This window comes from Mesitornis unicolor, unplaced genomic scaffold (genome assembly GCF_000695765.1).
Source record: "Mesitornis unicolor isolate BGI_N332 unplaced genomic scaffold, ASM69576v1 scaffold19630, whole genome shotgun sequence".
NCBI lineage: Eukaryota > Metazoa > Chordata > Aves > Mesitornithiformes > Mesitornithidae > Mesitornis > Mesitornis unicolor.
This window is the reverse complement of record NW_010159175.1, coordinates 23,451-39,221: the sequence shown is the minus strand read 5'-3', so window position 1 is coordinate 39,221 and position 15,771 is coordinate 23,451. Positions and strand designations below refer to the sequence as shown.

Sequence of the window (15,771 nt, the reverse complement as noted above, 5' to 3'; positions counted from 1 at the left end):
ACTCAGAGCTTGTCCAGCCTTTCTTCCCCTGCAGCTGTTCTGTCTGCAAACAGAATCTGTGACTTTAAGCTTTTTGTCCTGATCAAAATGATTTACATTTCTTTTTTGTCCTCAAAAATACCCATACAAGGAGGAAAAAAAAACATCCTGCAGTGACACACACACAATCACCAGCACAACTTACATCAGCTTGGATTTGGGTTTTTTTTTCCATGTTAGCTCAAATACTTTGGCAGGATTTCCATTCATCCTCTGCCAGTTTAATTTTCACCTTCACTTTAAAGAGATTTATTTCTCATTTCCTGCAACATGCTGTTTTAGACTATCAAAGCCCACTATCAGACATTTACATATGCCCAGTGTGTCTGCAGCAAACACCAAGATGGAGACCTAACCTCCTCTACCAGAATTATCCTTCATGACCGAGCTTCATTCTCCTTCCCTTGTGGTCCAGCCTGGATCATCGAGTACCTCTGCTACCTTGAGTGGGACTACTCCATGGCAACGTCCCACTCACACAGGGCAGCTCTCCTGCACAAGCACTATTTGGCATAAATATGCCCCTCCTCCTCCCCCAAATCTGAGACAGGCAGACATCAATAGTTTCATGATACAACATGAAAGATCCCAGCTTCCTCAGGATGGAAGAAATGTCTTTGGGTTGCAACTCCTCTACTCTTCATGGAATGAAGGAAATAAGGTCCTAATTAGCTCTCCAGACCCAAAAGGAGTGAGGACAGCAAGTAGGGAGAGCAAAGAAGAGTGGTTTAAGGCTACAGGACAAGTGTCACTGGGCAATATTATGGGAACCAGGGGGAAATACGGTCTTTGTACGGGATGCTCCCTGCTGAGACATTACCTGTCCTCAGAGCGGCTGGCAGAGGCTTGCCATGGGGATGTCCTTGTGTGTTTCCAAGAGCCACTTGACTATCTGACCGGAGGGGAGATCCTCATCTCATTCTATGAAGATGCAAATGCCCATGGGGAAAATCTGCAAAGGAGCATGGCTCACTCCAGCTCCACTTCTTTGGCATTTCGCACAGGAAGATGTGAGCTGCCCATCTCAAGTGCTGCCCAAGGCTACTGGGAAGAGCTTTGAGAAAGGTGAGAGAGGCTGCAGCTGGAATTTCAATGCACAGCTCCAGGAACCTGGATGCAGCACAAACATCCCAAACATTTTCAATGGATTTTATTTTGTTTAATAAAAAACACCAACCAAGCTTGCATGTATATCTTATATATATAAATATATACAGTATATATAAAACAAATGCACCTGGACAACGCCTTTCCCTGCGGCACAAACTGTAAGGCACAGAAAGTAGTGTCCTAACAGTCCTACTCTTGGCACTACAGAGCGATCCCCCCATTATGCTTCCCCTGCTCACACACCCACACTGGCTTTTCTCTCTTCTTTGGCTTTTCAAGGTGGCAATACTGGGGATGTTGAGGGCTGTGAAGCCCATAGAGGTCTTCCTCATGTCTTGGACTGGTCCAGGCAACCCAGGCAGAACGACCTCATCTCGTTGCACTAACGGTAATGGTGCTGCCTCAGTGGCACAAGGGACTGGGGGGTGAAGGGTCAAGTGGATACAATCGAAAGCGGTGACCAAACAACTTCTTCTAGGGTGAGCTGGGGCAGGGGCGAGAGGAGCAAGCTTTGCATCTCAGCGTGATGGTGGGTGGGACACGTCCATGGGCTGAGATTGGCAGAGGTTTCTTTTTGCAGTCCCATACAAAAATGGAAACCAACAAGGGTGAGACTGTCCTTTACTGAAGAAGCTCGTAGTATATTGAGCAGAAGCAATAGACCTGACAAGAACAAGAAAAAAAAAAAGGTGGCATTATCCCAACAGGAAGGAGGAACCTTGTCACTCACGAGCAGTTCAGTTTGCTCCCAGTTTGGTTCCCATGTTCAGTTCTGGCTTAGGATTGGCTTTTTTTTATATATTTTTTTCCCTTCCTTTTTCTTCTTTTTTTTTTCTTTTTTTTTTTTTTTCTTTCAGCACAAACAAGTTGCAAAGCAGGACGGGTGCTGTTGTATTTCTCCTTCTGCAAGGCAGCTGCCTCCAGTCATTAATTGACTGTGGGCACTTGATTCCTCTGTAAACTATATTCCTTTGCCTTCAGTCTCAGGTTGGCAATACTGTTGGCCATATTCATGCCCTGCGCCGGGCTGGCGTTGGTACACGTGGTGGAGTAGGTGGCCATGGCACTGTGGGATGGAAAGAAAGGATCATCAGTAAGGTTAAACCCCAAGGTTTCCGTACATGCAGGATGCATTTCTTATGTGAGCAGGGAATTATCACTACTTTTTATTTAACAACCCTGTAAATCTCACTGCTGCAGTTTGCTTACCCAGGGATAGCTAACACCAGAGCTGATTGAAGTCAACAGGAAAATTTCCATTTCCCATTTCCTAACCCAAAAAGTTTACAATGAGGTCAGGGTGCCCAGACTGCCAGTTACACCATTGTCCTTAAAAGTATTCCCATTGGAAGCAATGTCTTTTTGATGAGAGCAATTGCTGGTTTTACTGCTTGTGAAATGACGTCACTTCTGAAGCACGTTACATTAAAGAAACACTCTGTGAAAAGCCCATTTCAACACTGGTAATGCTTTCTGGTTTCTGCGTTTTGGAATGAAACTTTCTGCTCTTCCCTCAAAACTTCAGCTGATCATATAGAACAGGGGAAAAAAAAAACCAAACATTTTTTCTCCCTTCAAATCACAACTTTATTCATTAAAAACATGACTTTTGGCAGCAGAGACTGAACAAAGATCTCCAGGTCCCTTCTTATCCTACCCAAATTTACAAATCTGCTTTCTAGTTCACTAGAAAACTTGTTTAACCCATGTATCCCAGGTTTCTGTGAAACTCAACCCCCTGCCCCAAAAACCAGCCAACTGCCTGATGGGTTGCATTTCCTATATGTGGGTCTACAGATCAAAACCCATTGAAAAACACTGACTGAACTAGAGACGCCCATTTAACACAGCCAGTGCATTCAGGAGGAAACCACAAATGGTCTCCTGGAGGCAAGCTCAGCTCTGGTGCGGACCCTTTCCATCTGCCTGTCCGGGTGGTGCACATCCGTGGCTCTGGGAAACACTCTCCTCCATCCACAGCCCAAGAAAGGAGATAGCTTGTGTTTTCCTTTTCCTTCCTCTCTCTTTTTTATTTTTAATTTCTTCCAGCACCGACTTACAGGACTGGAAGAGACTTTGCAACAGCAAATGTTCCTTGAGGGAAGTTGGCATTTGCTGTGCAAACAGATTCAGGCCGTGGGCACGCATACTCACGCCAAAGAACTGGTGGTATCTCTGACTTCGCAGGGCAGAGCTGACCTGCCAGGAGTTTAAATGCAATCCAGTGCTGTCTGGATCCTCAGCTTCCAAGAGATCCAGACCAGGTAATACTACTGGGTCCCACCCCAGGCCAAGTGACTCCTATTTATCCCTTTAAAATCAGGGAAAATAACTTCTTCAGGGAGGAACTGTCATCTCTACATCAGGACCAGTGGAAACTTAACAGCTTACACACACAGAAAGGGCAGGGAAGACCTGTAGCTATACATCTGCTTACACCCATCCAGGGAAAAGCATCAGAAACTCCCCAGGAGAGAACACATTCAGGACACTTTAGAGAGTCTCTAACAGCTACTGGAAGGATAAGGAGGATGGACATTAAATTGGGGATGCACCCATTCCCACCTACTTCCACAGGGAGCACCACCCCCATGGTTTTGTGCTGGAAGACATGAGAAGAGCCTCAAGGATATTCTAGATTAGATGAAATGGGAATTTTCAGTCTCGGGTGTATACTGTCCCCATTCAAAACCCATCTATAACTGCTGTCCAAGTCTGGCCCAAAACCCTAGGGAGCCTCCTGCTTTCAGCTCCCCAGAGGCGTGGGGGAAAACTCCTATTGTCCAGCAAAATCTCTGCTAAACCAAAAATCTGCAGAAATGCTCTCTTTTTAGCAAGTTATCCCACAAGGACCAGCGCCCAAGAAGGCTGTCTCCAAACATCAGTATGGCTTAAAGGGTTGGTCCAGAGACTCTCTAGAGTCGAATAAGGGTTGAAGTCACCTTAGTGCCCCCTTCCTTCACCTTTTTCAGGCATAAAAAGAGACTCCTTACACTTCTCAGATGTGTGCTTTCATGAAACACAGAGGAACATCATGTTTCTGAGTCCTAAAATCCTTCTTTCAAATCTAGTTTTCAATGGCGCGTGGAGTCAAAGGTTGTTGGAGTGGGAAGTGAAGGCTGACAGTGTGACTGCTAGCCTTGTTTTCTTAGGAACCTATGCTAAAAAATGTCTAACCAAAACATTTCAACTTCAAAAAAATAATAGTATCTACTTGGCTATCTATGTGACACAGATCTGCAAATAGCTTTGGTTGACCTGTGGCTGAATGTATTTGGAGAATAAACACACTGATTGAAAACTTTCCCCAGATCCAAGAATAAAAACAGCACCAGCCAACAGAGCTCTCAGCCCTCTCCCAGCCTAGTTGTTAATCAGGGGCTGGTACAGCAGCGCCAGGGAGATGGGGAGGGGGCAGAGGGCCATGCAAACACTCTGCACGGCTGTTTTTCACCAAGTGTCCAATACTTTAATAATCCTGCTCAGTCCAAAGCCTTAATGAGACTGTGACAACCTGGCCCTGATGGCTATTAAGATGAATGTGATTGCTAAGAGATGCCCAGCAGGGTTAGAAATCCTGGGGAGCACAAAATCTCTCAGGGTCCTGACCACTCCACATTTCGGAAACCAGGCACTCTGCTCCTCTACCAATGCCTCCTATTCCTCTGCAGTGGGAGGGTGACAGTCTGTCCTGGTTTGGCATGTTGGCCAGTGGGAATGGCTGTAAGGTACAAACATCTTTCCTGAAATGTCTTGGCTTAAGTCAAGGAGAAGACATCAAGACAGTGAGGATGTGCCTTCACACCATAGAGAGGCACAGCCAGGTTTGGACCTCAGGGGGAGAAAACCACCCCCAAGACTTTCTCTTCACTCTTGCTCTTCTCATTCGCAAGTCCCAGATGGTTTGGGCTTCTCACTGCTCAGAGTGGCCCCAGACAGCCCTTCTCAGTGTGCCCCTGAAAGTTGCCTTTGCTGGATCTTCTCCTAGAAGCTGTTGTGAAGTCCCTATACAACATCTGGGGAGGGACAATCTATTTTTAAAAGCGTGAGAGGTAAAAATAAGCCATGAGTGTTCAAGCAGGCATCTGGTACTGTGACCAGAGCCATCTCAGCAGGGTGGGAAAGGACCTGTGCTGCTCTCCCCTGAACTCACCCACCCAAACTCCTCCCTAGGATGCAACATGAGGAGTGCTTCACAGAAAGCCTTAACTCCAAAAGGGGGATTTTGCCAGACAGCAGTTCTCAGACAAAATCCAAAGGATAAAGGCCATCTCTAAGACCAAACTGGTGGTGATCAAAAGCATGCTATTCAGTGGGCAGAGTAGGTGAACCTATGACTTGTTCTTCTGGAGCTACAGGGTGGATAAGGAGGTCTCCATGGCGTTGAAGCAGCAAACTATCAGGGAAGCCACGTGTTTGCAGATTTACCTGTGCAAACAATGTTTGGGGTGCAAGAATGGGGCCAGGATGACCAAGGAAGAGAGGTCCTGGGCCTGGTGTGACTCCTGGAAGCCAGTGGGAAGCTGGCTGTGATCAAGCCAGATGAACAGGAAGAAATACAGCCAAAGGCTTCAACGTCCTTTTGTGCTAAAGAATACCCACCAACCTCATTTTTTAACTGCCTACAAGCCAGCTGGCTCCCCACACACCAACACATCCTGTGGAACTTGTGTAAACACCCAGTTCCTGCTGGGCAGTGATTGGCACGGAGGAGGACAGAGAGGCCTGTGACATGCAGGGACATCCCAGATCCTTTGAGCAGATGGAGGCTGCCACATCTGCACTTCTTTCTTGCCACCCTTTAAGCAGTGCTGGCCACAGAAGGTGGACACTGAACATCAGTCTGCCACCCAGAGACACCTGGTCCTTACTGCAGGCAAACCACAGCACTGCACAACAGCACAGCTCCTTCACACACATGCTTGTGCTCTAGCAACTAGAAACAAATTGCTCACCAGTTCAGTGCTGACCACTGAGGGGAGGGTTGGGAGCAACATGCACAGAGTCAGTTCCCAGCCCTTCCTTGCATCCCAACCAGTGACTGCCATGGGACAGCAACAGAACTCCCTCTTCTGGTCACTGCGTGGTGGCTGAGCCTCCGCAGGTGCTCTGCCATCACCTCTCCTGGATATGTGTCCTACGGAAAGGTTTTCTCCTTGCTTTAAACTGAATGCACTAGGGAAGTAAGTGCAACTTCTTCTGTTTTCATGTACTTCTACCTGATCCTCTATCGAAACTTCCTAAACTGCAGAGAGAGATCACCGAAGCTGCAGCCTCCTATGGACCCAACTCTCAGAGAGCCACGATGATGCTGAACCAAGCCTACTTTGCAAGCCTGGCAATGAGATGGGGTGGGATGGGAACAGGTAAGGAAAACTAGTGGGGTTTTTCCACTGCTAGTTTAACATACAGTTAAACTGCTGTATCCTCCAGTTGTCCCATGCAAATATAAACACTGCATTAGAGCGGTCTGAGGGCCATTCTCAGACTGCTCTATAATACGCCAGAAACCGGCCAGTCCCAGAGGGGTTATTCACTCACCTGTAAGGCGAGGCGGTACCCCAGGAAAGATAGTCGGTGGGTCTCGGAGCTGGGCGAGGTACTATGGGCTGCTCCACGGCGGTCACGTCACCTGAGTAGGATTTGAGCAGAGAGGCATTCTTGCTGGCCAGCATGGCCCTCTCATTCCGGCGAAATTTGGCTCTCCGGTTCTGGAACCACACCTGGGGAGGGAAGCACACAAACCCATCAACCATCACAACCAATTCTGCTGTGACACTTCCCCTCTCACCACACCACCTCTGCCCTGTTGGGCAAGACAGGACTCTGCAAAAGCAGGCTGCTTTGGCATGCCTGTCACTGGAAACTCCAATGACAAGATGATCCTTGTGTCTGCCCTGATAAAGCCCTTGTGCAAGGAACTGGCTCAGTGAGGTCCCTGTGGGACTAGGTCTGTCCTGCCTTGTCAGCAGCAAGGCCTGGGAGTGCTGTACAACACATCATGTTCCATGATCTTCTTCGACCTTCAGAAGGTGCAGGTTGCAAGATAAGAGCTGAGCAGTCCAAGAGAGTGTGAGCAGCCTGAGCACAGGACATCCAATATCTTGGCCTTGAACAGACCACATGAACACACCTGACTGGGCAGGTGCTAAGTATGGTGGCAGCTCAGCCCTGGCTGATCCTCCTGCAGGCACGGCACGCTTGGGACTGCAACCCAGAAGCTTGGCGACTCTAGTGTGCCGCACAGACCTTGAGGATTTCTACTGCTGTACTGGGATGGCCTGATGGCCCCACCTAGGTGAGGTGTGTCTGGATGCAGAGTGTGCAGATTACCTGAACTCTGGCTTCAGTGAGGTTGACTCTGCGTGCAAGGTCTTCCCGTACAAAGGCATCAGGGTAGTGTGTCCTCTCAAAGACCCTCTCTAATGCCTGGAGCTGGCTGCTGTTGAAGGTAGTCCTGTTCCTTCTCTGCTTTCTTTTCTTCTTCTCTTCTGAGTTCAGCTGATCATCTAGGAGAGACAATTGGTGATGTGAAAAGCTAGAAAGCTAAGAGTCCACAGCAATGAGTGAATAACCTCAATGGTGTCAAGATGGAAAGGGAAGGAGCTTAGACAATTTCAGCACCACACCTTAACCATGCCATGTTAGTCCTCATGTAAAAACAAGGTGGAAAGCACATTGACTCCAAGCATTTATTTCTCAGCTCAACTGTGTAAGATCTGTACCAGCTCTCTCAAGCTACCCTGTGCCTCAGATTCCTTATGTCTAAAAAGAAACAACAAAGTCCAGAGTGTACCTCCCCATTCCTGACAATGCTAGAAACCTTTTATGATCATAAAGAAGCATGAACCCCTGTACTCTGGGCTTCAAATCTCCAAGGACTGCCCTTACTGGGACATAATACAGCCCTCTGGAATGAGTGTGGGTCCTGTGCCAGCTCTTACTGACTGTGAGCAGGTGTGGCTCCCTCTGAGTAAGGAAAGCACAAGGAAACACGGCTATTAGTCCGGGCTTGACTACAGCCAAGCTAATGCTGTCTCTGTACAAAACTCCATTTGGCATTCTCTTATCCTCCCTGCATCCAGACTGAAAGGAGTCAATTGAGGCAGAGACAGGGAGCTGTGAACAAAGAGATATCAGACAGTGGAAATGAAGCATGACTGATATGGGCCTGAACAAGAGACAAGCACAAAAGCCGATTTTACTTCTATACTTGCAAGCCAAGGAGATGCAAATACAGTCAGACAGACATGGACAGCATTGCAATTGGGAAGCAAAAACCCAATAAGAGAGAGACTAGGTGTAAGCACGTTGGATACTGTCAACTGAAGAACAGTTGTGCACTTTCCAACACCCCCTTTGCCTTGCTCAGGCCAGCACAGTGGTGAGTGACAAACGGTGCATCCCATGAGAGCACATATTGATTTGTGCCTGGCTTGTATTTACTCCAGCAATAATTCAGTACAACCACACATCTGGAGTCATGCTTATCATTACTGCCTGTACCTACAGCCACTGGAGCAACATCAGTCCTGAGATAGGGACAAAATTGCTTTTCTTAGCCAACACCTGCTCTGCACCATCTCTCCTTTTCCCAGTGCTATTGCACATGCCAAAGTAGCAGCAGCAATGGAGCTATCAATGCATGGGCACTTGCAGTGAGTGACAGCTCCAAGGGTCTGAATGCTTTTCGTTAGGACAAGCTGGAGACTACAACATTGGTTTTGCTCCACCCTACCTGTACCAAAGTACATTCACTCATCACACCAGTCACAGCAGAGCAAACACTTCAGCTAACATGGGAAGGCACACTGAAGGAAGTGGAGAGCAAGGCACCAGGCTGCAGGAGTGGGAAGCCACTGCTGCCTCTGTAAAACAGTCCCGTTCGGGCTGCAGGACTCATCACCGTGCATTTGTCCCTCTTCAAGTGCACCAGTATGTGCGGGGTCCCACCAAAACCACCAAGGCTTGTCATGCTCCTGCAGCCTTCGATGCTCTCAAGCACACCAGGCTTGGGAGCCTGACAGATGAGTCTCACTGCTGAGAGTCCAAGGGCTTGATCTGCTACATACAGTTGCAGAACATCCCCTTGACAGTCATTCTTTTTGCCATGTAAAAACATGACAGTTCCCCTCGTCCTCCTGTTCTGAAGTGGGTGTGTAAGGCACAGGGAGAAGCTGGCAAGGAAGTTAAAGCCTACGGTTGTTGCCCTCCCCACCTGTTTGTGTTGCTTTTCACAGCCCATCTGGTAACAGTTACTGCACCTGAACGCCTTTGGAGTGAGGCCTATCCAGTTGGGAACAAAAGGACATTCCTCTTAAATTAAGGTAGGTTTTTCAAATTCTTGCAGGTTTACAGCTCCTCTGTCCCTAATCCTTCTCCAACAGCCTGACAATCCCCAGCAGACTCTTTTCCAGCCTGAGGATTCCTAGGTGCAAAAATAGGTCCTAGATTTTTGTATATTGGAGAGGAAGCATGTGGAGACCAGTTTTTAACAGGCACCTTGAATCATAAAGCCGACCTGGGAAGGAACTGGCAGAGGCAGGAATGTGCAAGAAAAACAAACCTATGTAGGAATCCTGGGGCATTAAAACAAGGCTACAGGTGAGTCTGTCCTGCTCAGGTGGTGGGAACTGAATCAGAGGGATGGGACTTAACCACTACTTGTACAGAACCTGCTGGGGGGTTCAGCATTGTCATAGGGTCCGTCCCTTGTAAAGAAGTAGAAAAGACCTGCACGTTCCTCTGTTGACCCATCATCAAAGATTTTACAAAAAGGATCAGTGATTTCCCCTTGGCTCTCCTGGTGAGCTTCAACATAGTTGTGCTGCTGTGCACCACACAACACAGCAAACAGCGAAGAACAAGCCTCAGGGCACAATCATCCCTCTGAATGGCAGAAACATTGCAAGACCAGCTGCCTTAGAGGCCAATGTCAACATGGGCATCTGGCCTCCTCCAGAGTTATCCGTTTGATGCTATTTTCTAATCTAAACCCTGCCTACATGGACTGGATGAACAAATCAATAAAAGCCTTTGGGACCTTTGGGAATCCCCTCCAGGCCTTTGAAACAGCAGTTCCTGCCCAGTAGATGACAGCTGGCTGGAGGGAGCATAAGCCCAAGGCTGTCTGGCCATCACTCAGATCCTGCGTGACAGTTACACATGAGGAAGGGTGAGCACATCACTCCGGGGAGCAAGAAGGGCCAAAGTCCATAAAACACCGGAGAACAAGAATCCCTCCTGCCAAGCACGTTAACACAATTTGCCTGGTTTCCTCCCGCCGTAAAGTGAGACACCGGTGAATCACAGCTCACCTCATAATTACCGGACCCAAAAATAGCAAGGCCAAGAAACGGAAAGTTGCAGGCAGTGGCCGTGTTGCAGTGACTCACAGTCAGGTCACCATTGGCTAACGCAGCTCCAGCATCAGCTGGCGTGGAGCAGGGACGTGAGTCACCCACTGAACAGGACGTAGCTGGATGGAGGTGGCTCGACAGCTAAGCACAACCGGTACTGGGGGGGATGGGGTTTCGAAATCTTTCACTGCACCTCTGGAACAGCCCAACACAGCAAGAGCCACATGACTACAGGAGTTACTTGGGTAGCAGGGAAAAAAAATAAATAATGGCCATAGTAGCCCAAAGCACTGCTGGGTTGATCACCCCTTGCGTTCTGCCACACAGACATGCCATATGTTGATTAAAAACTGCTAACGAGGGACTGCAGACACCTAAACCCCAGGTGTCTGCAAATGTCACCTTGCTCACAGCAGTCACCGGCTGCCTTCAACATGTCAGCAGGGGATTTTTTTTCCTGCCATTATTTCTTTATCAGGAAACAACACTGAACACTGAAAAATGGTATTCCTAAATAGTGTTGACAGCACTAGTGACTGGAGTCAGCAGAAACAGAGAGAGGAGGAAAACAGCTCTAAAGCTTTTTAGATAGGTCAGAAGTCTTTCATCAACATTCTTTTAATCAGAAATATTTTATTACAAGCAGCATTCTCAAAAGCTGAGCTGCTTGCAAATGCATCCCCCAGAGAGATCGAAATGCACGTTCTCCTCTCAGGAACCCAATGCTGGAAAATCTGGGAATTTAATTTCAAAATACCAACCTTTCATGTTGGGCTGGGGGATTCTGTTTCCTCATTTGTGTTTTCCTGTGTTATCGCTGCACTCACTCATGACATGCAAATCCTGGTGTCAAACAAACACGCTTCTAGGATGCACCAAAGCATTTTAATTGCTCCTAAATGATGCAGTATGAAATGTCCTATTCTTTCTTCCCTTGCTCATCACATCTCCTCCTGCAACAGGGCAGATCCACATTTGAAGACACTTTGAGCTATGCTTCCTATTGCTCCTAGTGCCTGTGACTGTGCATCTCCTCCTGCAACAGGGCAGATCCACATTGAAGACACTTTGAACTATGCTTCTTATTGCTCCTAGTGCCTGTGACTGTCCCTGGAGTACCATCAGATTGTTCCTGTTGGGACACCACACTGAAATGCAATGCATTAGAGAGCTAAACAGTCAAGAATGAAATGCCTACATATAAGTTATAAGAGCAGGATTTTTTCCACCGATACTTACAACCACAACATATCTTTGACTTCCTTTCAGGAATGCTTGCGCATACTTGCTTTCATTCCAGGTCAGAACGAAAACTAAATTCCAGATGGGATTTACATTGTGTGGGCAGTTTTGAAAAGTTTTGACCAGTTCTATTAAGTCCAGAACCAGCTATTACAGTACATTAATTGGATCCGAATTGAAAGTAAACAATTGGATTTAATTAAGTGAGGGACAGAGACATTTAACCGCAACATCATACATGGTAAGGCAGGAAAGTTTTGTCACATCAGTTATATAAACTGTAAACTGGGAAAGGATTCCAGGAAGGGAATAAGGAATCACACTGTAATAACAGCCTTCAAAATAAGAAGTTACCACTGAAGTTTGAACAGAGATTAAAGAAAAAACAAAGAAAATTATTTCACAGGGAAAAAAAAATCTAGAAACTAAAAACCTAGAAACTAAAAACTCTTTTAAAATAAAAATAATACTGCAAGCCACAAAAATATTAAGTTTTATTCAGCGTGGTAGAGAACGAAAGGAAAAAGGAGAATAGAAGGGAGAGGAATAGGCTTTCTTTTATTTGGTTTAAAGATAAATATTGAGAAGCTTGAGTAGAAATATTTCCATGGGTCCTCCCTAGCTCCAAGCAGACTCCTCTCCCCAACATCAGCCATCCAGACAGTTACAGCCCTTCACAGGCTCACGTTTCAGTTTTATTCATGCTCTGCTTTGCTTTCGATTCATTATATTCCCTCCAAAATATTGCAATTCTGAGTGTAGGGCAGCTTTGTCAACATATATAATAAAAACCAAATGATTTAATCAAAGCTAAAAGAAGACACCAGGAAGGGGAGTGGGAAGCAGGGTCAGGATGTACAAAATCCATCCGACAACAATGACCCGCCCCAACTGATTTGAGATGGGGCTCACTGATTTTCCACTTGTGGGATGCTAGAGACGAGCCGGCGTGCTGCAGAGCTGAGCTGCTCACGGGCAGGGGGTCCCACCACCATCACTCGCACGAAGATGAGATCATAGCCCATCCAAAACAACTGACAGAGAGCAACAGTGCTCGGTGCTGAGCCCGGACTAAGCAAGGTTCACCCTAAACAAGATGATCTTAATTTGAAAAGTTACGTTCCAGCCTGAAACCATCATTTTGGCAGAAAAATGGGGAAAAGCCTCACACCTCTATTTTCCTTCAGCCTGTTTCCCATGTCTTCTACCAGGTTGGACAGCCAGGTCCTTCGCTGGTTTTGCAGCTTCCCTTCCCCAGCATAGCCTGGAAGGACCCTGCTCCTCCAGGCAGCAGGAACCCATCGTCCAGCAGCATTCTTCAACTTCACCAGATGTGAGCAGGGACAGAACAGGGGCAAGGGGACCTGCACAAATAAGATTTTGCACACAGAGCTGCCTGAAGTATCTTTCTGAAAGCTCCCAGGAGAGTACAAGCTCCGGTTTATATTTATTTCCATGCATGAAAAGTATTTTCAAACTGAAATAAGGTTTAAATTCAGGGTATACAGATGAAATGCTACACGGAGAAGTTATAATTAACCCTACAGCAGATATCACAAATATAGGCAGTACAGAATGAAGATGACACTTAAAAACTAAATACATTAAAGCAGGAGATGCCAATTAAGTCTCGTACTGAAGCTAACCCTGACGAGCAGTGATACCAAGCCCAGCCGTACAACCATGACAACAGTGGGTTTGTAGTTGTGATTACAAGTCAGACTACAGAGATTTTTTTAACTCATTTTTCTCTCATTACACAACACCAGCTGAGCTTTTTTCTAACTTTTGCTGTTTATTTGTTTGTTATTTTTCTGTACCACCTGTGCACAAGACCTCAAATTATTTCAATTATACAAAAAATTAAAGTATTGGAAGTTCCAGTCCTGTTACAATCACCAGGAACACAGGGGAAAAAAAAAAAAAAGAAAAAGAAGAAAACATAGAAACAGATGTTATATTTCTTTCAAAAGCCTTCGCTTTTGATTATCTCATAAACTAGGTTCAATTTTTCCACAAAAAAAAAGAAAGTTGTTTTGTGCACGGAGCAATACTGAATTTTTCATACAAAAGCCGAGTTTCAATATTAAATGGAAAAGTGTGTGTGTTTTCAGCGTTACCCGCGGGACTGCAGCAGTTCCTCTCCGAAATGCCTGCAATGTGGAACCTATCAGGATAATTTTTAGCTGACCGCATACAAACAATTACATATCATTACGGAGCTGTGAATAGCTTTTGCATGGATAGCGTGCCTACGGTCTCCCGTTGCACTCGGTTCTGCATGCCAGACTGGGGCAACTCACTGAGGTCCTGCACAACCGTGGCTTCATCAGTGCCGACGGTGAAACCTTCGTTGTCCTCCACGATGGCAGGCGCTCAAGCAGAGGGACCCTCCACCGTCATTGTAGGCAAAAATGCTATTTCAAGGTGGGTTTCAAGGCACAGCACCAGCCAGTGACTCTCGCCCATGAGAAATGAGGTCTTGGGGTTGTTGCCTTCCTGGTGGAGAGCCTGTAGACACCTCTGAACTTCTGAAGACTAGTTTCTAGCATGCAGACAGTCTTCACTAGGACTTACCGGGCGTCACAGGGATCCGAGTGCAGAGGCACCCCCTGTGCTGTGCTCTGCACTCTTGGGGGTCTGCAGAGTTGGGGATCAGGTTCCCCTGCAATCTCAACGTGCTCTGCTCCTGACCCACAGACAGGGCAGCATGAGCTCCTCCTCCCTAGCAGCTAAGAGCCCTACCCTGTGGCAAATGTAAGACAAAACTCCTTTTCACGGGGGTTTCAGCTATGGTGCTCTGCCTCTCATCTGGTGGGAACCTGCAAAGCACATGAGCACTTACAGTGGCTAAGATATGTGTCCTCTCTAACCACGTCAACGTTCCTGCTTGTTGGAGCTGACAGAAGAAATTATGTTCAGGGGAAGAAAAAAAAGTAATCATGATCCAGTGGAAACCCAGAGAGTCTCCCTGGAAAAACACAATGTTAAGTGTTAATTACTGGGAGAACAATATTTGCGGGGGCAAAAGTATACAACCCTCTCCAGAAATTGGTACAAAGCCACTGAAAGCCCCCCTAGATCCCACAGAGAAGTCTGAGTTCTGCTATAACAGCTCTGCTTTTATACTCACTAGGGTTTTCCTTCTGGGCATCCTACAGCTCATAAGGCACATGGCTTAGTCCTTCTCTTCTAACAAGCCTTTCCGCCGGGTCTTGGGGTCAGAGTGTTCCCATAATACAATAAGCACTGTATGGATCTCATAAGCTCCAAGGCACAGTATGTTATGTGTTTGGAATTCCTTGTATGCTTTTATACTTTGTTTTACATATTGTAATTTTTATATGCATTACCACATTGATCCTTGGAAAATTAATTTAAAAAAAAAATAATCAAAAGCAAACACATATTTTAAAAGCCTGCCAGCGGCAAATCATGTTCTGTGAGACTGCACTTTGTAACTGACAAAGAGACCAAACCACCAGACCATGGCGGCGATCCAGCGGGGTGGATTTACCAGGCCTGGGAGGGGACAGGATCCAAGGGGGCTGTAGTCCCTTCTTAGGGGAGCCTGATGCCGCAAAAGCATTGGACCCGTGACAAGAGGAGCAGAAATGCAATCACACAGCTCCGCCAACAAAACCCCACTTCTGTACCCAAAGGTATCATATCTAAAATGGGTCTGTGCTTCTTAGCACAGCACTGGAGCACAGCAGCCTCCACAGCCCCTTCCTCACTCATCGTCAAGACCTGGGATGAGTGTGTTTCACAGGGCTGAACACATGTGAAGTCACAGCTTTGCAAGGTCAGGGGTATGACTTCCAACGCCCACATCCTCTTCCCATCAGTTCCCCTTCCCATGCCATGTGTCCTGATGTTTCATCTTAGGAACAGCATTAACGCAGCCAAAATCAAACTTCCTAACCTCCGCCCTACTCCATCGGTATTTTCTCATTTCCAAAGCTGCCTCTTTATGCTCTTGGCCCCCTCCCTGCCCTAGTTCATTCCAGATAACATCTTT

At 46.8% G+C, this 15,771-nt stretch overlaps 1 protein-coding gene across 1 annotated transcript; it reads right to left on the bottom strand.

Moving 5' to 3' along the window:
• Nucleotides 1-1,978: 1,978 nt before the first annotated feature.
• On the bottom strand, nt 1,979-9,830 carry LOC104541710 (paired mesoderm homeobox protein 1). The gene is made up of 5 exons (XM_010185834.1): nt 9,825-9,830; nt 8,032-8,035; nt 7,483-7,658; nt 6,691-6,872; nt 1,979-2,215 (listed from the first exon to the last, which is right to left on the bottom strand). Exons 4-5 carry the CDS (start codon nt 6,822-6,824, stop codon nt 2,077-2,079), a joined length of 273 nt encoding a protein of 90 aa, XP_010184136.1. The 5' UTR covers nt 6,825-6,872; nt 7,483-7,658; nt 8,032-8,035; nt 9,825-9,830; the 3' UTR covers nt 1,979-2,076.
• Between the last annotated feature and the right edge of the window lie 5,941 nt (nt 9,831-15,771).

Coding starts and splice junctions, on each gene's coding strand:
- LOC104541710 (XM_010185834.1), bottom strand. CDS start 6,824: ATGCTGGCCAGCAAGAATGCCTCTCTGCTCAAATCCTACTCAGGTGAC. Junction 2,216..6,690: donor GGTACCGCCTCGCCTTACAG/GTGAGTGAATAA, acceptor TCCATCCCACAG/TGCCATGGCCACCTACTCCA.